Source organism: Periophthalmus magnuspinnatus, chromosome 3, assembly GCF_009829125.3.
Source record: "Periophthalmus magnuspinnatus isolate fPerMag1 chromosome 3, fPerMag1.2.pri, whole genome shotgun sequence".
Lineage (NCBI taxonomy): Eukaryota > Metazoa > Chordata > Actinopteri > Gobiiformes > Gobiidae > Periophthalmus > Periophthalmus magnuspinnatus.
Window position 1 is genome coordinate 28,806,580 of NC_047128.1, and position 22,951 is coordinate 28,829,530.

The 22,951-nt window shown below is 40.2% G+C and overlaps 1 protein-coding gene across 2 annotated transcripts; it reads right to left on the minus strand.

Moving 5' to 3' along the window:
- Window positions 1–22,899, minus strand: trpm7 (transient receptor potential cation channel, subfamily M, member 7). Of its 2 annotated transcripts, XM_033990496.2 has the most exons (40): window positions 22,715–22,899; window positions 15,777–15,856; window positions 15,236–15,274; window positions 14,840–15,044; window positions 14,540–14,753; window positions 13,825–13,949; window positions 13,544–13,715; window positions 13,224–13,398; window positions 12,995–13,118; window positions 12,771–12,840; window positions 11,479–11,579; window positions 11,097–11,231; window positions 10,973–11,026; window positions 10,743–10,883; window positions 10,513–10,647; window positions 10,152–10,429; window positions 9,858–10,086; window positions 9,577–9,732; window positions 9,345–9,488; window positions 8,207–8,335; window positions 7,883–8,134; window positions 7,244–7,418; window positions 6,559–6,691; window positions 6,311–6,489; window positions 6,093–6,225; window positions 5,253–5,989; window positions 4,412–4,500; window positions 4,255–4,345; window positions 3,969–4,042; window positions 3,799–3,836; window positions 3,487–3,515; window positions 3,156–3,209; window positions 2,755–2,799; window positions 2,604–2,669; window positions 1,854–2,137; window positions 1,612–1,694; window positions 1,291–1,496; window positions 1,158–1,209; window positions 889–995; window positions 15–817 (listed from the first exon to the last, which is right to left on the minus strand). In XM_033990496.2, exons 1-40 carry the CDS (start codon window positions 22,715–22,717, stop codon window positions 705–707), a joined length of 5,649 nt encoding a protein of 1,882 aa, XP_033846387.1. In that variant the 5' UTR covers window positions 22,718–22,899; the 3' UTR covers window positions 15–704. The 2 variants fall into 2 exon arrangements, with proteins under 2 accessions (XP_033846396.1, XP_033846387.1); XM_033990505.2 differs by lacking the exon at window positions 3,156–3,209 and having other exon boundaries at window positions 1–817.
- Between the last annotated feature and the right edge of the window lie 52 nt (window positions 22,900–22,951).

A 22,951-nucleotide genomic window follows, 5' to 3' on the forward strand; every position in this document is an offset into this window, starting at 1 on the left:
AAAATGATATCGTGTACAAAATGTATACAGTAATACCCTTAGTTAATTCCCCTGAATAAAATATTTCATTTGTTCAGCACATGCCAAGTTTTAGTATCTATAAGATACAGTAGATTGTAATTTGCTCAACATTTGATGACAAAGATAGCAATAGTACCTCTGTAACAATAAAAACTTTAGAAATATTTGGAACACTTTAAAACACAATAAAATAACATACATTGCTCTGTAAAAGTTGCATTGCCATCTGCCCAAAATGTGTTTTTAAATTCCTGTATATTTTAATAATATCTGACAAGTCAAAAATACACTTCTAAAAACAGTGGTGGTGATCTGTCAGCAGGCTGTCTTCAAACAGCTGTAGCAGATCAACAATGCACTTTGATATTTTTTAAACAAGGCAACCTTTCAAAATATGTAATAAATAATAAAGCCTTTACAATAACATTGTACCTGTCCATATATATATTTATATCCAGTTCATAAACACTCAGAAACGTATAAAACATGTTAAAAATAGTTTCCCATTCATGTATTAAAAATAAAAATTAAAATGATAATATACAGCATCTTGGGGGACAAAAGACGTTACAGCCTGCATGCACTCATTTCCATAGACACACGATTCTTACGTCAAGTTCCTTGGCTTCAACATCAAGTGATAAAAACAATGTAGGCAAGTGATGAGGGTGAGGGTCCTTCAGCTAAAGCATGAGCCTCAGGGACTGGTGGGACTCCTTAACTCCACCCCCTGGATTGGCAGGGTCATCCTGGGGGAATGACACCTTGTCCGGAGTGTACTCATTTCTCTTCAGGTCTGATAAAAGCACAGTCCTGTCAGTGTTGTCTTAACTACCACATCAGAATTACAGATGTTCTTAAACTCACCAGGAAGTTTGAGTTTCCGGCAGCAGGAATTGCAGTGGTGTTTTGCACGAAAATTTCTAATGGCATCATCCCCCAAGTTGGCAGGACCAAAAATCATATCATATGACCTGCAGCAGTCAAATACAGTAAAAGTAGAGCAATGAACCACAATAAACATCAAATTGATTTGAAAAGTACATTCAAAGTTACATGAATCAGCATTATTATCATATTATCACCATATTATTCTTATTAAAACAAAAGGTGTAAATGTAGGCATCAGCACTCACCCCTTCTCACCACTCTTGATGACAGATGGATCAGTCAAAATCTCCCCAACCCCTACAACATCCAGAACAAAGACAAGGGGACCTGTTACAACAGTCTTTCCTTTCATCTTTTTATTTCTAACCCCAGACTCACCCTGCAGGTCGAGCACCAGCAGCTCCCCGCGGGTGTACTCATACGTCCAGTGGCTGAAAGCCAGCATCGTCTCCTCCAATAAATTGGTGGGAACAATCTCCTCTCCGTTGTTGTTGTTAAACTTTCTGAACTCCCCAGTGATGCATTCTTCTATGGCAAACCACTGTCCAGCAGAGTGACAATAGAGCAGAAACACCTCAAGAAACCTGGGCAAAAAAGCAGGTGTCCTTTGCATCAAATCAAACCAACACCAGGCTGAGAATGACAACTAAATATTAGAAGCAACGCATTTAGCTGTAGCATTGTTTCCAGAATAATTACCTTGGTGAATAAGGAATTGTTTTAGGCCTGATTTGATTGAAGGCAAATGTGAGCTTCTGGGCAGCTCGTTGCTGCTGAATTTCCTAAAAACAGACAAAATAAAAGCCAATGTCAATGTAGCCAATGTAAGAACGTTTTAAGTGCTTTAATCTTAATAGACCACCACTCTCTGCATTAATGTAATTAGTGTGCAATAATTGAACATAACCAGCCAGTAGAATAGTGGTACAGAAAGTATTTACCCTGAGACAAAGATGCAGCACAGTCTCCTCCTTGTAGATGCTCTGCCAGGTCTGAACCACCTCTGGAAGGAAGGACTTGACAATGTACAGGTGGCCTGGTTTGAGCATGTCATACTCGGACCATGTGCAGAGGACCTTGAGAGCGCGACGCAGACCACCACCCATCTCCTCTTTACTAAGGAACTCAATTTTGGCACTAAGGCCACGCTGGGCCCAGGAAGACATGCTGTTGTTTATTGTGTTAGGAGAACTCTCCTCTAGGCGATACACAGTGACAGGTTCACCTAAAGACACAAAAGCATGAAATGGAATCAAATGTCATTAAATGTTTACATTCATGTTACATTTTTTCCCAGGTAAAAATAGATCCTGGCTAGTTACTTTTTTTGTCTAACACCTAATGACAACACTAGAGTGTCCAAAATGAAAAACTAAACATTTACACTTTAAGATAGTATTAATAAATATACCCATAACATTTTCTTAGTTGTTATTGGTAAAGCTTTTATTTTCCATCACTGTTGCCATCTCTGTTTAATGATTGCACACTCATGAGATTTTAACCACTCCATTTTCCATGAAAATCTCTTGTAATCCAAAATAGCATACAGTGTAAACAGCTATGTAAATATATATGAAATATGTGGTATTTGATGTTTGAAGATTTATCCCAAATGAAGCCCTAAAAGCTTTTTCTTACTTTCCTATTACCATCATGTATCTGGCAAACTGAAAAGTACCAGGTCTTACCTTTAGGGGGCACCGGGGTGAAGGGAATGCTTTGGGACAGCCTCATTAGGTTGTTCCGCTCCACAGCTGAATCAACAATTCACCACAATATTGATTATGGGCAAAGGCAAATTATGATGGCATTTTTTTATACATTTTAAATATGTCTCACCTGAGTATTGATAATTTTCCATGGGTTTAAACGGTGAGCCAATAGCTATAAAACACATTATTAATATTAGATTCACATAAAAATAAAAGTAGTAATGATACTAGTTTCGTAAAAAGTCTAAACAAGCTCAGATAAAGGAAAATCTAGTGTAGTTCCAGCATAGTCCAGCAGGTGCCTCTTTAACACCATTCCTGCTTTACCACAAACACGCAGCTCAGGTTCAGGCACAACTCTTCTAAAAGTGAATATCTGTAAATCAGGGTGCGGTGATCACAAGCTAAATGGTTTTCAGTCATTGGATCTGGTTGAGGATGAATTATTTTGAATTGATTTGGAAATTTGTGGTCCAATTATCCTGCCTAAAATATTGATGGTTTGATCGGTCAGTGAGGGTTACTCACAGTCCTTTCTGGCTCCAAGGTGAGTGTGCCGAGGCGTGTACAGAGAAACTGCGGCTGGAACCACAGAAATAAAACAGCACTGTGAACCAAAACAAAACCTCGCCATAGTAACGGTAAAATAACCCATGCCAAGATGAAAGGGAGGGGGCTACACACAACAAACTTGATGTAAGGAATGTGTCAATGGGGCTTATTTTCATTCTTTTAAAACAATCCATGCCATTTTAATCCAACTATAAAGTATAACAATGAAGCAAGAGATGCCAAGATGCCAAGATGCTGCTGTAGCAAAACTAATCATAAAAAAATAATAAATAAATAAACATCTTACCATTCAAAGTATCTTCACCTGGTGCTTGTCTGACAAGACAACACCGTAAAATAAAATGAGTAATTATAACATCATAGAACAAGATAATACTTAAATGATGACAATGAAAAACTATTAATAGTGTTCTAGTGTTTATTATCATCATTTAATTATAATTAGCCATGGTAAAACCATCAATCTAATCTGTAACCCAAAGAAACTATTGATCATTTAGTCAAATGTGTGTATGAAAAATATATGAACACATTAGTGTGGCAATACTTCAAAATATCCTGTTACAGTATATAGTATAAGTCTAAATCTGATACTTACAGCCTACTAGTTTGGGCTGATTTGATTTGAACCCTTTCCTGATGGACAAATAAAAAGATTTAGAGGAGACATTTTTTACATAGGATGTTAACATGTCCACAACTACATGAAAGATTTAACACAATTATGGTCATTGCAAATTTGAGTGTAATCCATGATGTAATACTTACCAGTAAAGTAGTTCTGGGGTCCTCATGAATGAGAATGTCTTCAGCTGAAACTCTGCTCTTGTCCCTCTTCAAAGCTACAGAAAATATTTTTTGGAGAAATTCTTAGTGCTTCAAATAGAATCCATAAATAAAATAGTCTCAAGTAATAAATATATAAATATAAATAGTAATAAATATATACATATATATGTGTGTGTGTGGGGGTGTGTGTGTGTGTGTGTGTGGGGGGGGGGGGTTGGGGGTGTGTGTGTGTGTGTGTGCGTGCGTGTGTAAAGAACTGTCTTACTTGAGTCCGGATGGAGAAAACCAGGGTTTCGGCCAAATTCTGTGAAGCCAGCGTAAGAGTTGACTGCTCTCATGTGACCATGGCTTTCAGACTGTGGAAACAAGTACCAACATTGAACAGAAGACTAAGCTCATTTTTAAAACACCAAGAGGCTTACCTGTGGTCTGGTTTGTGCATCTGGCGTTTGCTGTGTGCTACAGCCAGGTTTAGGTGAAGAGTCTTCGACCTCCAAACTGTCTTTATGTCCTGAAATGCAAAAAAAAAAAAAGTTTAGTTTATTAGCCATTTTTATTTATTTTACAATTTTTATCCTTGACAATTATTCACAAATTATATTTCCCATCTTTAGTGTGAAAACAAAAGGTCAAGTCAGAATTCCCCAATACAAAAGCATTAAAATATACCATGATCAATATAGAAAAGCCCAAATGTGAAGATGTACTGTACGTTTTAATGATGCCACACCCACACGAAATATAAGAGCCCAGACAGACAAACCTACTAGGACCAGAACATGGTGATCTGAAAATGGACAGGCACCAGCACCCTGCAGAGCAAGTTTTAGTACAGACTCAAACCTCTTGTTGAACTGGGCACACTTGCAGTTTTCCTCTTGTGGTTTAGCACATGTCTCCTGCTTTGACCTGCACACATGGAGGGAGCCCAGCAAGGCTCTCCCTGCTCTATGTGTCTGTGTTGGTTCTCTGATGCTACTTCAGAAGTAATGCCCCAGGATGCATTAAGATGAGTTTCTTCACTTCTGCTGAGGATATCCATTGTGACCTCGTCTTTGCAGAAGGCTGGGTTGTCATAGCCACTGAAACCCCCCGCCCCTTCCCCTTGTCTGAAGCCCACTTTGTTTTGAGGTTTTGCAGTGCAAGCAGGCAAGCGAATAGGCTGAGCAGAGCCTGAAGTCTTAGAGATAACAATAACAGTAGGATACACACACCCACACTCACTCGCAACTACACAAGAGCCTTCCTCTTTGTGACACTTACCCACAAACGCCCCAAACTCTACAGCTGTGCTCTCTAGCTGCATGGGCGCCTGGTCAAAACCAGAGGAAGTCATTTGAGGTTGGCTGGAGGGGGTGCTGCTGATGTGGAAGAGAGCCCCACCTGAGGGCACATTGGGCAGGCTGGAGGGCGAGTCGGAAAAGCCCGGCTCATATGGACGGCTCAGCTTACTCTGTGTGAGAGAGTGGCCTCGGAGGGGCAGCTCCGGAGGGGACAAGGCCACAGCACTTTGGACAAAGGCACTGGGGCCAGCGCTGCTCAAGGAGCCAGCCTCTACAGCAGATGGCCCAAGCCCAAACAAGCCCCTCTTCTCTGGACTCAGACTAGGGTCCTTTCCAATGAATCTGCGACCAGCTTCACTTGAAGCCCCAAACAGAGAATCTGCCATATTAACTCCTGTCTGAGGATAGGAGGAGCCAAAATAAGGCCCTAAACTACATTTTCCAATCACGGATGATTTGGAGAGAGGTCCAGTGTCCATAGGCACAGGAGCAATACTGGGGACTACATTTTTGGAAAGGCTCAGTTCTCTGGTGATCTGATTGTGGACTTTGCTGGCCTCTGACGCTCTCTGAGCAGTGAGGGTCTTAAGAGTGTCCACCGTCAAAGCTGAGAGATCCTGGAGGTGGCCAATCTGAGAATCCAGTGTGTGCAAAGAACGTTTAATGTAGTTGACCCTGTTCCCAACTTCTTTTAGTTGCATACACATGGTCTCAACTCTGAAAATGACAATAATATAGCATTAAATTTGACAATGCTCCTTACTCTGTGACACTGAAGGGTAACTAGTAAACTACATGATTTCAGGGTTCATTATGGTACCTTTCAGAGGTAAGGCGTATGCGTTCCTCACTCCCAGAGTGAAACTTATCATCCTTTTCATGAAAGTATGTCTCCACACACTGCTCTTCAAAATCATGAAGCTTCTTTTGGTCTTCCTCAGTGAGAAATAGCTCTGAAATAAAAAAGAAAATGGCATGTAGAGAACATTTAACTTTTTATTGCATTTGGGTTAGTTAGAAAGAATACAGTGATTGTACTTGGTCCATAAGTGTTCTCCTTCTTCCGCTTCCTACACATGCAGAACAGAGAGTATATATGGCAAAGGAGAATAAATGGAGGTGGCAGAACAGGCTTCTCATGGTAGGCCATGATAAAATGGTATCGCTGGTATTTCCACACAAGGTTTGAGATGGACTTCACTTGAATGTAGACGTTACTATAAAAAATAAAAATATAGTTTAAAAACAAGTTACGACAATCTAAAAACAAATGTGCCATCACTCACTTGAAAAAGGCAATGAGGAGGTTAACCATTAGAATATACTGTACAAAGAGGTAAACAGCTTGCAGCAGAGGAGTCAGCCAAACTCCAGCTGCACATAAATTCTTAACATTACTATCACTGTTGTTGGCACAGACTGTGGGAAGAAATAACAATACAGAAAATCACTCACTACCTGCACCACATCTCTAGAAAATACAAAAACTGAGGCTACAGTTAGAACATATTTTGGGAAAAATATAACATGTGCAAACATAAACAAAATGAGATTAATCTCACTGAAAACATACAATACTTAAACAGATGGCACAAACCTTTAGGTATTCCAAATCAATATTCCCATCAAAATCAATCATCTCTGGTCTATTGTGTTGTTACACATAACAAACCAGGTGAGAAATTAGTTTTAATTGGACATTTGTTCCACCTAAGCTTCAAATGCACTGACTGATCAGATAATTGCCATCTTTTACACAGATCATATCCTGCAGCGTCAAGGCAGTCGATGCAGCTTCTGCACATGGATCTCAACATGTGAATGAGACTGAGAGTAATACAATGATTACACTGAGTGGGTTTAATTTTCAGTGCTTTTTGTGCGACAATCAGCTCTCGTGCTCTGGTGAGAAGCTTTGAAAAAAATTGTCCTTACCCTCGTAATCTTCCCTACCAGGTTCATCCTCCTTACCATCGATTTCATAGGCATACACCTCCCCATACATCATCCAATATGGTTGGAACACCACATCTTTGGCCAGCGTCCAACTGGGATCTTCATGTGGGTACAGAATGGCTTTTCTGGGTACCCCATAACTTAGCAGCACGATAGCCATAATCACCACTATGTAAAACATGTTGGCCACCTGAAATACATGTGATACATGTAGTGAGAACATATTTACTGCTGTTTCATAGGGAGGCAACAGCACATCAGTACACGGAGCCTACATTGGGTTTTATGTCACAAGTTGAGACTCAGTTTGGCAGTCAAACTAGACAAACCAGACTGGTGCTAAAAAACTGACCACTGAAGTAACGCCCTCAGGATAGGCACAAACAGTGTTTCTAATCTAGCAGGGGGCATTCACAACACAGCACAGGGACGATGGTTCTACAGGTATGAAGGCTCAAACACATTAACTGGTAATACCTGATTTCAACATAGGTGCATGCTGAAATATTGAAAATGATTCAGACATTATCATCTTGGTATATTTGTTTGACCCTTAACCTTTAACAGGTACATGTTACATGTTTCACATATTTAACAGATCGGTTGAGCCATACTGTCACCAAATAACAAAAAAAATTAATACACATGACTCACCATTTTAGCAATCATCATGACATAGGGTCCAGCTTGTTGGTTGACAGCGAGTATATCGAGCAGTCTCACATACCAGAAGATGATATTGAGACAATAAACTGTCCTTCCAGGGTTGCGGGTATCCTCTCCACCCAGCCTCAGACCAAAGCCAATGAAGAAAGTCAGAATTGCCACAAAGTCGGAAACATTAAAATATTCACCAAACCACACTTTTATCTTCTGACTTATTTTGCCAGCCTCAGACATGAACATCTAAAAAACAGAAGACAAATAATGCAGTTAGTGTTTGATAGCATTTTGAACTAAGCTCCAAAGGTAAATTACCTCCCGAATCTTTTCAATGGCAGATGAAAATATGTAGAGAATGACAATCCACTCCTGGGGGGAAGGCCATTCAGGCATTCTGACCAGTACCACATACGAGTAGAGCATCAGGAAGGCAATGTAGAAAAGCTGACAAACCAAGACACCATTTTTATTAGTGACAACATTTGGTCATTGGTATTCCCCTTTGGGTGTAGACTTTTAATACAAGACAATGTCAAAGCCAACAGATACAGTGAAGAAGATATTAATTAATGTTTTGAGTAATGTTAGGCCCTTAAAAGGTAAACAACACAACAGTATTCAATGGACTGAAGAGCTCCTCGAGCTCAGCTGGTGGTGAGCTGAGTGGTTAAGAGCTGTGTCCATATTTCTCTCGATACACTTCTAACTTAAGAAAGGGGGAATGTTTAATGTATTGCATCACTGTATGCTTTACAAAGTGATGCCATCTGAAACTAGTGTAGTTTATCTTGAACTGTGAATTTTGTACTAGCATTGGATTAAAATATGTTAATTTATAAATAAAACAGTGGGGAGAAGATCTATGGCCTAAACTGACATGCTGCTTTGACCTTAATATATTCAAAGAATTACCATGGCTCGACAAGCCATTTGTGTACGCAGATAAGGTATTAATGTAAAGTCACGACACATGAACAGCAGATGTAGATAAGCTCAAACTCTCAGCGATAGTATCTACAGTCTAAACACCCATCTCAGTCCAAGAGCCTGTTCAGTCACCTGCTCCTGGAAACACAAGTGGCCTCTGGGTTCATGTGAACTTGCCTCAGGCTTATATAAACAAATGCATGTGAGAAAGGATTCAAATGACACAATGTGATTATGACTACTGTACAACTACTCTTCTTACGGCTATAGTAACTTCTATTTCTTATATCATGTACTTTACTATGGAGAACACATTTTATATTTTAGAGTAATAATCATCAAAATGGTATTTTCCTCATATAAACTGAGTACAGTTATTACTTCACTCCCCAAAATACAATTGTCCACACTACTTTTCTGTGAGAGTGCTGAGAGGATAGTCACACAGAAGACCGTTAGTGTGGGCAAAGAGAAGCCTCCTCATTAAGATGAAGAGTGCATGTAACTTCCACCTTTTTATGCATACCGTGTTGGCCCAGAATTTTACTATGGGAGCATGATAGAAGGCATAGATTTTCCGGGTTAAAGGAAGTTTTCTGGACCGAATTTGAGTTTCCATGTCATTTTTACCCTCAACATGGTCATGTGTTCTGCTTTCTTTAAACACATCCTGTAAAGTAAGGACATAAACTAGTTAGATAAAACATATGTAATGCTGTAAAATGGCACACCATAGAGTTTGAGAATCTAAAAACTACCATTTGAATGTCTTCAATTGTGTTTTGGAAGTTACTTTCACTGTCTTCCATTGTCATCTGATGATCATCTTGCGTCTGAGGAATATGAGCCATCTCAGCTTTAGATTTGTACTCCAACAGCAGGATGGCAGGAGGCACCAGGATACTCAGAATCACCTGGACGTAAGGTAGGTCTATTCAGTGCACGGTTTTATTTTCACAGGTTAATGTGATTAGGGCAACTTTCAATTAGTTAGTTTAGTTCATTATTGTTATTGTTAAAGACAAAAGCGTGCATAGACCTTATACCAGGAGTTCTTCCGCATGTTTAGCCGCCCCATCCACATATCTGACAGCAGCATCTGGGTGCTGTTATGAGCCACGAATGGCCGAAGGTGGGATGAAACAGCCAGTTTGAGGCAGGTGGAATTACTCCAGTTTTTGAGCTCGTAGGTTAGCAGCTTCATGGCCATTGTCTCATCCTGTCTGAAGGACTGTTCCAGTAGATCTACAGCCAGGGTTCCAAACTCACTAAAAAAACAATGTGTTACTGTTAGCTGTGAGATAATAAGTGCATAAACATGTCATTAACATACTTTGAATATTCTTTAAACTCCTCAGATGTGTCATCTACAACATCACTTTTTTTAGCCTCATAGCCCATGGATCGACAGAGTTTGCAGGCCACCAATGCTTTGGCCATGTTTTCTTCTCCTTGCTGCCAAAAGAACTGTGCCATTTTCTGCCTCTTCAGAAGCACAGCCCACACAAGAAGCTCGTTGAAAGGGTAAGGAAAACGCCGTGTCTCCGGATCATCAATGTCCACGATTTCCTCCTTGGTTCTTTTTTTGTTTTGATCCATAGATGTCTCAGGCTAAAATGTAGGCAAATATTTTACAGGGTCTATATTAAGTCTCGAAGAAGGTTTGACTAAAACATGCATCTACCAAGTCTCACCTTTGGTTTATATGGCTGTGCTGTCTTGATAAATTGGTTGTGCCTTGTTTTTTCCTTCTTGTCAGCTTGCATGCTAAAAGACTCATGAGTCTTTCGTAAATGGGAACCAGGACCTGGTATGTGCCGCCCTGACCGCTGCATATTCAAAATTTTTTAAAAGTTAAATTAAATGTAATGAATGGTATGTTACAGGCAATTGTAAAACACAATGAAGCAGCAGATTCTCATACCCGGTTGTTGGCATGGAGATTGTTGTAAATGATTCTGAAGCGTTTCCGAGTATAATTGCACCTGTAAGTCCCACCCATCAGAAACTCAATAACCAGGCCGACATCTATTAGTGTGATCTTATAGTTTGGAGGGAGATGGCTCTGAAAGGTACCAAAGGAATAAATTATAAAAGGATAGTACTTTCATATAATTTCACTTTTTAAAATCAATGCTAAAGAAAGAAACCAACCTGTTTCACATCCCGAACCAGGTGTAAAAGTGTAGGGTTGTTTGGGTGCTGTTTCTGTAAAATAAATATGTAAACATTTTTTACAATCCACCAATGTATCAGTAATGGTTGTTTGAATCATTACAGTGTTGTAAAGCTCCTCAAGTCGGCTGATGGTTAAAAACCGGTGCATGCTCACACCATTTTCTATAAGCAGTTTCACAAACTCCACTCTGTCCATCACAAGTGCGTCCAGCATAGCCTGCTCAAGAGAACTCACCTGCAACAACAGAATGCTATATCCAGTATGTATGCCAAGCAGAGTCAATGTTTATTAAGCAACAACCAGTAAGTTTAGCCTGTAAAGCTGCTATATAAAAAATAAATAAAAACAAAGTTCAGGGCAGCTTGTCCTAATGTTGCCCCTTAGTTACTCTAATCGTGCCGTTTCAGCAAATATTTTTGATCATTTTTATTAAACAAATCTCTCTAGAGACTGGGAGACAAGCTTGCACAGAGAAACATACCACTAGCTGCTGTCCATAAATAAACACGTGATTCTTGGCAATGTCAACACGGTCCCAAGCCATTGTCAGGACTAGCTGATCAAAGGGAGATGCATTTGTACCTGGAAAAAATAAGAATAAAATAAGAAAAAATTATAGTTGAGTCGCACATCTCTCTGGATTAGAGAGGGCCGACACAGATAAAAAAAAAAAAAACATGCAGAATGTCTAACCCACTAAATGCATTCAGTGGGTTAATGCAATGGTCATTTGAAAGAAGGAACAAGACATTAATTTTGAAATTATACATAAAACTTTGTTAGAAGTGTTTCAGGTCACATCCATTTTCTGTATCTGTCAACTAAACACTAGTGGGGAAGTTTATTTTTCTGTTTGTTACTGTTTTACTGAAGTTACCTTTGTGAGGGTCATGCCCTGTTGAGAATGTCTGTATTTTAGATACAGTTAATAATTACACAACATAAACAGAAATTCTGTTTGTGATGCATGGACAATAATGCAAGAACCTTCAAAGTCATTTCCTGCAACTCTGCAACTGAAAGGAACATAGAAGACAGGTCCAAAGTTTTATTGAGAGAACAGATAATGGCCTTGTTTCACAAAGCAGGTTGAGCTACCCTGAGTTTAAATCTGGATCTCAGATCGAGCCAAACCAGTGTTTCCTGTTTCAGAAAACAGGTTTACATTTAGATTTTGCAAATCTCATTTGATAAGTAACAGTTAATTAAATTAATTGATCAATTTGCTTGACATCAAACTCATAAACTTAAGTACATGTGTTATCTCACAAATAGTTAATTGAAACAAAACGTGTGAAAGTGGAAATCGGTTAGACTCAAGGTTAGAGGAAGAAAGAGAGAGTCAGTTACCATGGTGATCCACTCAGGGTTCAAGTTAACTCTGTGTGTGAAAATAAAAAGTCTGAGTTGTCCTCTTGCAAGGGTTAAACCGAGTTGGGACTAGACCTGCTTCTTGAAACAGGGCCAGTTTAATAGGAGATATGCAGACAAAGAGATGGTTGGTTGGCCCTCAACTGAAATTGTTTAACTTTTTGTCATCAGATCAATTTACAACAACCACTTCAATGGAAAATGTGATACGTTGTTTTCAAAGCATATCTATGCCACAAAGAAAACATACCATCTTGAGACCCCAACCTTCTACTGTCAACTGTCCTTCTAAAATCATAACATAGTATAGTATATAGTAGAGTAGAGTCTACCTCAAATTTATCAGCAGTCATTCATCAGTTACATGAAGATAAAAAAGGCCATCTTAAGTCTTTGACCAACCTTGAAGTAAGGCTCTCAGGATAGCTACATCAATGTCCTGATGTTCTTCTGAACTTGAAAACACAGTTATCTGTTTTACAGGAAACAAGAAGGTAGATACAATCAACATTGGATTAAATTACGATTTTTCTAACCTCTTAAAAACATAATAGCAAATGCTGCAGTTACTTGATTTAATATATTAACAGGTTAAAACTGTGACGATTGCAGGTTTACACATTTACCAGTTCTTTGCTCTTCATACACTCCATTAGGTTCTGAAATAGGTGGATGGTCTCACTCTGGCTGAAGTTAAATGTTTTCTTTATAGTTGCAATGATGTCAGTCTCCACTCCATCAGGAAGGTTTCTGTTAAAAATAAATATTAAGTAAACTTTCAACTCTTTTAGTAGAGGCTACAAACCGTAGCATTTTTGTGAAACATATCATTCATGTTTGCGTGGAATTGCCTACCCTCCCTCCTCAGTTTGCTTATGGACATAGGCCAGTATGTCAGCAGCACGGCCTGTGCCTTCACACACCACCACAGGGACTGGAGGAGTCTCCTGAAGATACTCCAGGACAGTCAAGATCACATTAGGGCCTCCTTCTAAGATTAAGGCCACCACAGGTACACCCTGACCAATACCTGCACACCAAAGAAAAAGCTAGGTTTGAATGTTTTATCCTTCCTGTGAACTTTGTAGCACCTTGTTCAACATGCTATTTTTTCTAAATAAAGTTGCAATTACAATTCATGCAGCAAAAGCAACCCTTTTAAATTGTAATCTTACGAGCATGTATCCTTTGGAGGTTAATGTGCTTCTCCAGGTCTCGGCGCAGTTTGACCTCTGCTCCATACTTCCCCACCGTGCCATCATCCACCAACAGGAAATGAGAATGCAGATTATTGAGAACGTTGAGTTTACTGAGAGGGTTCAGTAGTGTTTGGTAAGGAGCGATAATCTGCAGCACCAAAGTCCAAAAGCCAAGAAAGAGACAAATAATGACTCAATTATGATGACTTCTTCATATTTCACAGAAAACGTTTAAAAATAATTAAGTTGAGCCTTACATCTCTGCCGATGAGATCATCCTTGTTTTCAATGACTCCCCATGGAGCAATGCCAACAGTGCATATTTTCTTAGAAGATCTTGAGCAATGCTCTTTGAGAGCAACCCCAACATGCTTTGCTACTCCTATAGAGGACACAAAGCAGAAATGTATTCATTATGTGGTTTAATTGGGAAGCCATCAACAATACAAATTAATTAGACTAAATAACTGACAGCAGAATGCTCAGCAAGTATGTCTTATTTCAACTCACTGTTACGTTTAAGAATTCAAATTTAAAGTTGAAATGATGTAGATGTATAACACTGATGTTTTGAACCACAACTCTAAACTAATGGATAAGGGAGATTCAGCAGTAATTTGTGAGCCCTTCCAGGCTGCCCTGGGTGCCAAAGAGGCATTAGAGTAATCACTGGCTCTGGGTAAATGGCCCCTGTGAGTAATGATTTAAACACTGTAATAGACCACAGCTTCTTAGCAGCTCTTTGCGGCTGTAGACACACCTCGGGCACAAAACAGCCAAATGATATGCTTATGGGACAGTATTACAGGTTCTGCTATATCAGCGCACCAAAGAAATAAGTCTGCTGGTCTGGTGGTCTGAGGGTCTGTTGGATATATGTGATCCCCATAATGTAAAGCAAACCATCAATCAATTGCCTTTACATTCATAGCTCAGTCAAAGAGATTCAATGATGACTTTTGAAATGTATACCTGTGTTGACACCTTCAGTGAAAATCCAGGCCCCAGTGGTGACTGCAGCTTTTATAAGACCTTTTCCCACCACCTGCTTGATGCGGGGGTGAAGATCAAAATTCTGAACTCCTCCATGGACAGATATCAAGATTTTAGGAAGTTCCATGTGCCACTCCTTCAACATTAAACGCAAGATGTTCTCAGGCCGCGAGTCATAGGATAGACGCACATACTGTAAATGTTCAAAATAGCACCAAGTAAAACACATTAGAGGTAATTCTTGATCTGCATAATGTGCATATGTAAAAGCTGTCTCACCTTGGCTCTGTACGAGTGAGAGCCTCCCTGGAAGTTGATGACACCGTAGGCATCTGTGGGACTGGCCTCTGTGTGTTTCTCCAATGACCACTCCTCCAGCTCGGGCACTGACAGGTTGGCATTTTCACCCAACCTCGCGTCCGAATATTTTGTAGCAATGCTCGCTGTAAAGCCATGTTGCCGTGCAAGTCGCCCACAGTAGCACCTAGGCATTTGAAAGAACAGTTCTACATGTTACTTATTGCTATAAATGCACTTGAAGGGTGACACAAAAGCCAGGAGGTTAACTTCATTGAAGATCATGCAGTAGCTCAGTGCTGCATATAAATGCTATAGCATCACAACAGTTAAAATTTTAATTTATTTTGACAAAACATGAGTTGAATTAATACTTACCGAACAAGCTGTTGGCAAATCTGACATCCTGGAAGGCATCTGAAATTATATTTAAAAGATCAGTGTGAAATATACCCTTGAGTTGAACAAAATGCATTACAAGCTAGATCAAGCTTTAAAGAAAATAACTTCTAAATAGGTGCACCATGCAAGTACTTTGTGTATTTAATAGAAAATTATGAGAAGCGTTGTAGTGTCAAATGTGCTTCTGAACGTCAGGACCTATTTGACATGTCAATGATAGCGCTGGTATATTCCATTTTAACATCACCATGTCAAATACCAGCGTGTATCTGCAGTGAATTGTGTTCCATCATAAAATATCACCAGCATCGATCTTTGATGCTAACGAGACAATAGAAATGTGAAAGACTTGATGATATAACTTCTTTGAAACTGGGACTATTCTGAAAATCACACATATTGTAAGTGCCTTGATTGTAGGAAAGTGGTGGTTAGAGTTTATCACTCTGTACAATTAGAGCATCAGTGGCCTCACACTGCAGTATTTCTGGGAAGGGGCCAGAGTGGAGTCACATACCTGTGGGGCTCTCTGGACACAGTGAGCATATACACACATTCTCGCTTGCAGAATGTGTTCTCTATCCAGGGTTTCTGGGACTGTGGACAAACAGAAATTATTGAACTTTAGTATCATAATTTGACTAATTTTATCAAATATCTTTAATGCCACTTGGCCATGTTGCAAATGAACTAGATTTGTTGATGAGGAAATATGACGAAGAAATACAAAAGTATTGGGAAAATTTGTGAACCCTAAATAATGTAAGTGTTATTTCCATCATCTATCCAAAAGACTTATGCCACAGGAATTTAATAATGTTCATTGTTCCAAGTTGCGATTCCTGAAAAGCCTCTGAGAGCGATTAGTACAGCTAATCTTCTTAAACACAAAGCAAGAGACCTGTAGGTACCGCATTCTAGACAAGTACAAACTCAGAAAATCACATCACTTAAACCAACAAGTTGTTTTACCCATCAACCAAACAAAGACTTTACCAGTTATGTAGAGTAAGTTAATGCTAAATTTCCATATCATAAAACATTTGCTAAAATACTGATACAAACATCATTTTGAAAAGCTCATTGGACTACATACTGCATACTACTACCACAGCTGGACTAGAAAATATGAGTTTGTTGAGGGTGATTAGCATTGACTGACATTAGCTGTCACCTACGCTCAGAGAATGCATGTGTAAAATGACATGAAGAAATGAAATAATAAATAAAATGACTAACTAGCAGGAGTGCAGTTGAGCTAAAAGAAAAAATGCTGCATTAAGCCCAGCACAATGATTAGTATATGAACTCCTGAACACAAGAGAAGTTTAACTAAATGGCAGTGGCTTGTGTGAAGCAGTTCAAATAAAGGGTCAACTCAGCTCTTGACCAGTGACCAATGAGTGCATACCTGGATGTCCTCCTCATCTCTGTGTTTAAGGGCTTTGTACAGGAACATACCAAAACTCCTTCATGCATCTCCTGGACAAACCGCAGTCACCACAACTCTGTCCCTTCGTCACACTGAAGATCCATCCAACATTTACAAACAGGTTTTAAAGTCGACTTAAGGTTTCCACACAGATCCGGTCTCAGTTAAAAAGTGAAAGCTCCTGTACTGCACTGTTAATCTGTAAGAAGCAGATGAATGTGTCTGGGACAGGCTAGATATTACCCTCTCAGCCCGAGGAGAAAGAGACGCAAAGGCGGGGGATAGAGAGGGGATTAGAAGATGGGCAGAGGCCTGCATGATATATACCTTGTTGTCGACTGAGGACACCCCACCAACTGTGATTCATCCAACACACACACACACACACACACACACACACACACACACACACACACACACACACACACCCACACACACTGCACCTAACACACGCTGCACAGAGTCGGACTCAAAAACACTAATTTCAACAGTAAACTCTGGGAGGCAGCAACAAGTCTCCTTTGAACTTCATGCTTAAATTACTTGGTACATTCATTTTAAACTGTTAGAGTCTGATAAACTGAACCTTTAATGTAACTTTAATGTAACTTTACCATTAATGTACCTTTAATGGTAAAGTTACATTAAAGGGTCAACCAAAACTAATAATTTCATGAAAGAGGGGGTAATTTACTTCTATTAACTGCTAACACATAAGATGATCACCATGTTACCTTTTATTGTTTTGAAACTACTGTATTCACCGAAATCAAGGTATTAACATGTTTTACAAGTTTCAATTTCAGTTTTGAAGCTCTGAGTCTCTCCTCTCTTTGCATCCTGCTAATGAAGCTACTGCACACCACTACACTTGTCACGATAATTACTATATCCACTTATGCTTCAATATATGAAAGCTGCTACAATATTTTTGGGGTCAGTATTTATCTTGTGTACCATGTTTTTGCACTACTGGGGAATTTTTGGTTATTTTTTAGCTATACGATAAGATTTAAGTAATAAAAGGTTTAATAAATCAGTTTTATTACTCATTATAGATACAAACTAAGTACTAAAGTGTTTTATTCTGCTTTTTATGTATTGCAGCTCATGATTTTTTAACTATAATGTAAACAACAATTCAGAATTGTTTTTATGCTTTAAATTTGCTCTTGGGTTATTGTGTCAGTGATCTATATTTTCTTCATCAATATATCGCACATCAAAATTACAGACATGTTTTTGATTAGAGAACATCATTATAACATAGTAGAAAGCTAAAAAAAAAAGATTTTGCACAATATTTCCTCTTTAATAACCAGATTTATGTTACTGTACATTGCATTTTTTTTTTTTAAAGTATGTAATTGTTGGACTTTTAATAAGACTATTCTTTTCCCATCCATTCCATACAAAAGATGGTGATGAAGCCACATGGAGGCAGTAGCTTGGATGAGTCCACCAGTTTGGAAATTTAAAACTTACAAATCAAACCACGAGACCTGAGCCCACAGGGTTACACGGTACAGAGGCAGATAAAGTGGGCGGTGCTCTGTGAACATGTAACCATGGCACCTGAGAATGTCTGGCAGTGAAGACATGAGGGCCAGAGCTCCTGCCAAAAACACACTTCCTCCCTCCTTTTCCTTTGAGCCTAGGTTCACTAAACTTTCCTCAATCAACATCTTTATTCATACTTAAAAATAACTTTATTTGAATGTTATTTTTTAAATATATATTTTCATTTTCAAAGAATGAATTAAAGTGCACGTGCTGAAATAATAGCATGTTTGTTTGAATGAAATTCGTAGCAATAGCTTCAACACAGAATGGTGAACCACTATAACTATCATAGGTAAGAGGAAATTATATTACTCTAATCCATTGTATAAAAGATGTATTAAGTCATTAACTAACAGTATGGTCACAGGGGAAAGTGACTGTTGCACACATGGTTTCTGGCTTAGCTGTGCAATTTCTCATCAGCTACACTCAACATAATGATATTAATTGGGCTTACTATTATTATTATTATCCATCCATCCATCCATTTTCTTCCGCTTATCCGGGGCCGGGTCACGGGGGCAGCAGTCTAAGCAGGGACTCCCAGACTTCCCTCACCCCGGACACGTCCTCCAGCTCCTCCGGTGGGACCCCAAGGCGTTACCAGGCCAGCCGAGGCCTCTTCCCGGTGGGACATGCCCAGAACACCTCCCTAGGGAGGCGTCCAGGAGGCATCCTGAGCAGATGCCCGAGCCACCTCAACTGGTTTCTCTTGACGTGTAGGAGCAGCGGCTCTACTCCGAGCTCCTCCCGTGTGACCGAGCTCCTCACCCTATCCCTAAGGGTGCGCCCGGCCACCCTGCGGAGGAAACCCATTTCAGCCGCTTGTATCCGCGACCTTGTCCTTTCGGTCATTACCCAGAGCTCATGACCATAGGTGAGGGTAGGAACGTAGATTGACCGGTAAATCGAGAGCTTTGCCTTTGGCCTCAGCTCCTTCTTTACCACAATGGACCAATACAGCGACCGCATCATTGCAGACACCGCACCAATCCGCCTGTCAATCTCAATCTCTGTCAATTCCCTCACTCGTGAACAAGACCCCGAGATACTTGAACTCCTCCACTTAAGACTTACCACCCACCCGGAGAGGGCAAACCACCTTTTTCTGGTCGAGAACCATGGCCTCGGATTTGGAGGAGCTGATTCTCATCCCAGCCGCTTCACACTCGGCTGCAAACCGCCCCAGTGCCTGCTGCAGGTCCTGGCTCGAAGAAGCCATCAGGACAACATCATCTGCAAACAGCAGAGATGAAATCCTGTGGTTCCCAAACCAGGCCCCCTCCGGCCCCTGGCTGCGCCTAGAAATTCTGTCCATAAATATAATGAACAGAACCGGTGACAAAGGGCAGCCCTGGCGGAGTCCAACATGCACCGGGAACAGGTCTGACTTACTGCCGGCAATGCGACCACAGCTCCTGCTCCGGTCATACAGGGACCGGACAGCTCTTAGCAAAAAGCCCCGGACCCCATACTCCCAGAGCACCCCCCAAAGGACACCACGAGGGACACGGTCGAATGCCTTTTCCAGATCCACAAAACACATGTGGACTGGTTGGGCAAACTCCCATGAACCCTCAAGGACCCGATGAAGAGTATAGAGCTGGTCCAGTGTTCCACGACCAGGACGAAAACCACACTGCTCCTCCTGAATCCGAGGTTCGACTATCGGTCAGATTCTCCTCTCCAGTACCCTGGAATAGACCTTACCGGGAAGGCTGAGGAGTGTGATTCCCCTGTAATTGGAACACACCCTCCGGTCCCCCTTCTTATACAGAGAGACCACCACCTCGGTCTGCCATTCCACAGGTACTGTCCCCAACCGCCACGCGATGTTGCAGAGACGTGTCAGCCAAGACAGTCCCACAACATCCAGAGACTTGAGGTACTCAGGATGGATCTCGTCCACCCCCGGAGACTTGCCACCGAGGAGCTTGCCAACCACCTCAGTGACTTCAGCCAGGGTGATGGATGAGTCTGCCTCCGGGTCCCCAGTTTCTGCTTCCTCCTCGGAAGACGTGACAGTGGGATTGAGGAGATCCTCAAAGTATTCCTTCCAGTCGAGGTCAGCAGCTCTCCACCCGCACTGTAAACAGTGTTGGTGAAGCACTGCTTCCCCCTCCTGAGGCGTCGGACGGTTTGCCAGAATCTCTTTGAAGCCGTCCGATAGTCCTTATTATTATTATTATTATCATTATTATTATTAGTTCATAATTAGTATGGCCTTCTACTGGAAAACCTCTCCTTGTAAAAGTCAACAATGGCTGCAAAGAGTTAAACTGAATGGAAAATTGAGAAGTAATTCTTGGAAGGCTGTTGGCACAAGTTATTTTATATTGTGGTCATAAGACTACAGAGCTATCTCTCACACTTGTGCCCTCTGGTCTGGACCATGCTCTGAAAAGCACATGCTGATAGTGCTACAGTCACTTTCCCCTGTGACCTGCTAAGCCACAGCAGTCCAGGTCTTTATACCAAGGATTTAAGAAAAAATCTATTTAAAGCAATGTGACGCCACTTTTCATGTTAGTCTGTAAATATTTAAAACACACACACACACACACATATATATATATACACACACACATATACATATATATGTATATATGTGTGTGTGTATTATATATATATATATATATATATATATATATATATATATATATATATATATATATATATATATATATATATATATATATATGTGTGTGTGGGGGGGGGGGTGTATATGTGTGTTTTAAATATTTACAGACACAGACTAACATGAAAAGTGCCGTCACATTGCTTTAAATAGATTTTTTCTTAAATCCTTGGTATAAAGACCTGGACTGCTGTGGCTTAGTAGGTCACAGGGGAAAGTGACTGTAGCACTATCAGCATGTGCTTTTCAGAGCATGGTCCAGACCAGAGGGCACAAGTGTGAGAGATAGCTCTGTAGTCTTATGACCACAATATAAATTAACTTGTGCCAACAGCCTTCTAAGAATTACTTCTCAATTTTCCATTCAGTTTAACTTTCATTTTTTTATTTATGTATTTATTTATTTTTTATTGTATTATTTGGATCATGGGATCCAGCAAAACCTGGAAAGTGACAGCACTAGAACCACAAGGAGATGTTAAGATGCATTTGCCACTAGTGGAGCAAATACTGGAATACAGGCTTTAACTGAAGACATGACAAAACAGGAGCGTGGGACTATGTCCTTGCCAGAATATGCAAAAAGTTAAGACATTTTGGAAAACAGAACAGTGATGACAATCAACTCTAATCTGATCAATTAATGACTGTGTAATTACAATAGTGGAAGAGGTAGTCTATAGTAAATTAGCATCATTATTCTACAGCACTACAGAACAGTTGAGTTCACACAGGACAGCTGATAGACCCCTCAGCTTTATCTGAATGCTCTCGGCAGCAGTATTCTAGTGCTAATCTTCATCATGTGACCACCCAACACCAGCAGAGGGAGAAAAAGGCTGGAGAAGAAAGTATTCTTGCTTAGTCCCGCCCGTATCAACCCTTATAATGTTTATACATAGACAATGTTTATTTATTTTTTATTTATTTATTTATTTGAAGGACAGTGTGCAGATACATTAAAAAGATGGCTGCACCAGATTTAGCAAAATGCTAATTTCCATCTGTAATACTGTAATACTACGTAATAATGTAATACTATAGTTGACAGCGAGTAGTAAAACGCTGAAAAACCCTTCCAAATTGCTTGCAAAAACGCTGAAAAACCCTTCCAAATTGCTTGCAATTAAACACGCAAGCATTTATTTACATTGAGAAACTAACACTACTGCATCCAAATTCAAGCATAAAATAATATCCTCTTTCATTCACTGTACAAGTGTGTGGTCAAACGTGATCTACAGCATCGTCGGCGTTTTTAATTTAACAAAAAGTTGGTCATGAATCGTTAAATACACTATCCACTACCAAAAAATAAATAAGCTTGTAAGCCAAGTACTCTTGTATTAACCTACATGCACATTTTCTTTCAGAGTGAACTGGTTTAATTAGCAGAATGGTTTCCGTTATTAAAACCTAATATAGTTGTCAGATTTAAAAGGACAATCAGACAACAGCAGCCAGCTCAAATAGCATCCCTTGCTAGTTACGCTAGCTCAGGTTAAATACCTAGCATATAAAGCGGTAATGGCTCATATAGCACTAGCGAGCTAACGTTAGCTCGCTGTAGCTAACACTACACCTCGTGTAGACAAGGATTATTTCTTTGAAAACAATCTGACGTTTTTATGTCTTTACCTTGCGTTAAGCCAGTCGAACAATTGCACATTTGCCAACCAGACAACAGAGCGATGAAACAAACGCTTTTAGGCGCCACGTCTGAGGAACCTGCCTTCCAGGACTTCTTATCGGTCTCGACCAGTAACACTTTGACAACACTGCAAAAGCAGACCCAAGCCGCGGGTTTATAAAGAACACCTACCATCCTCTTCACCGTTGAGACTGAGGAAGAGCTGTGTCGTAGCGTGCATCCATCTATTGACAGTGCTCTCGGTTGGCCTCAGAAGGAGAGCCCGGGGAACGCTGGAGAGATCCGCTTCAGCTGCAGCTCCAGCGGAAGGTTGCTTTTTCATAATTGTGCTACTCCAAACTGACACTGCGCGAGCCGAACACCGGCTGACTCAGCCAGCTCCGTCACATGGCGAGGGCGGAGCTACGG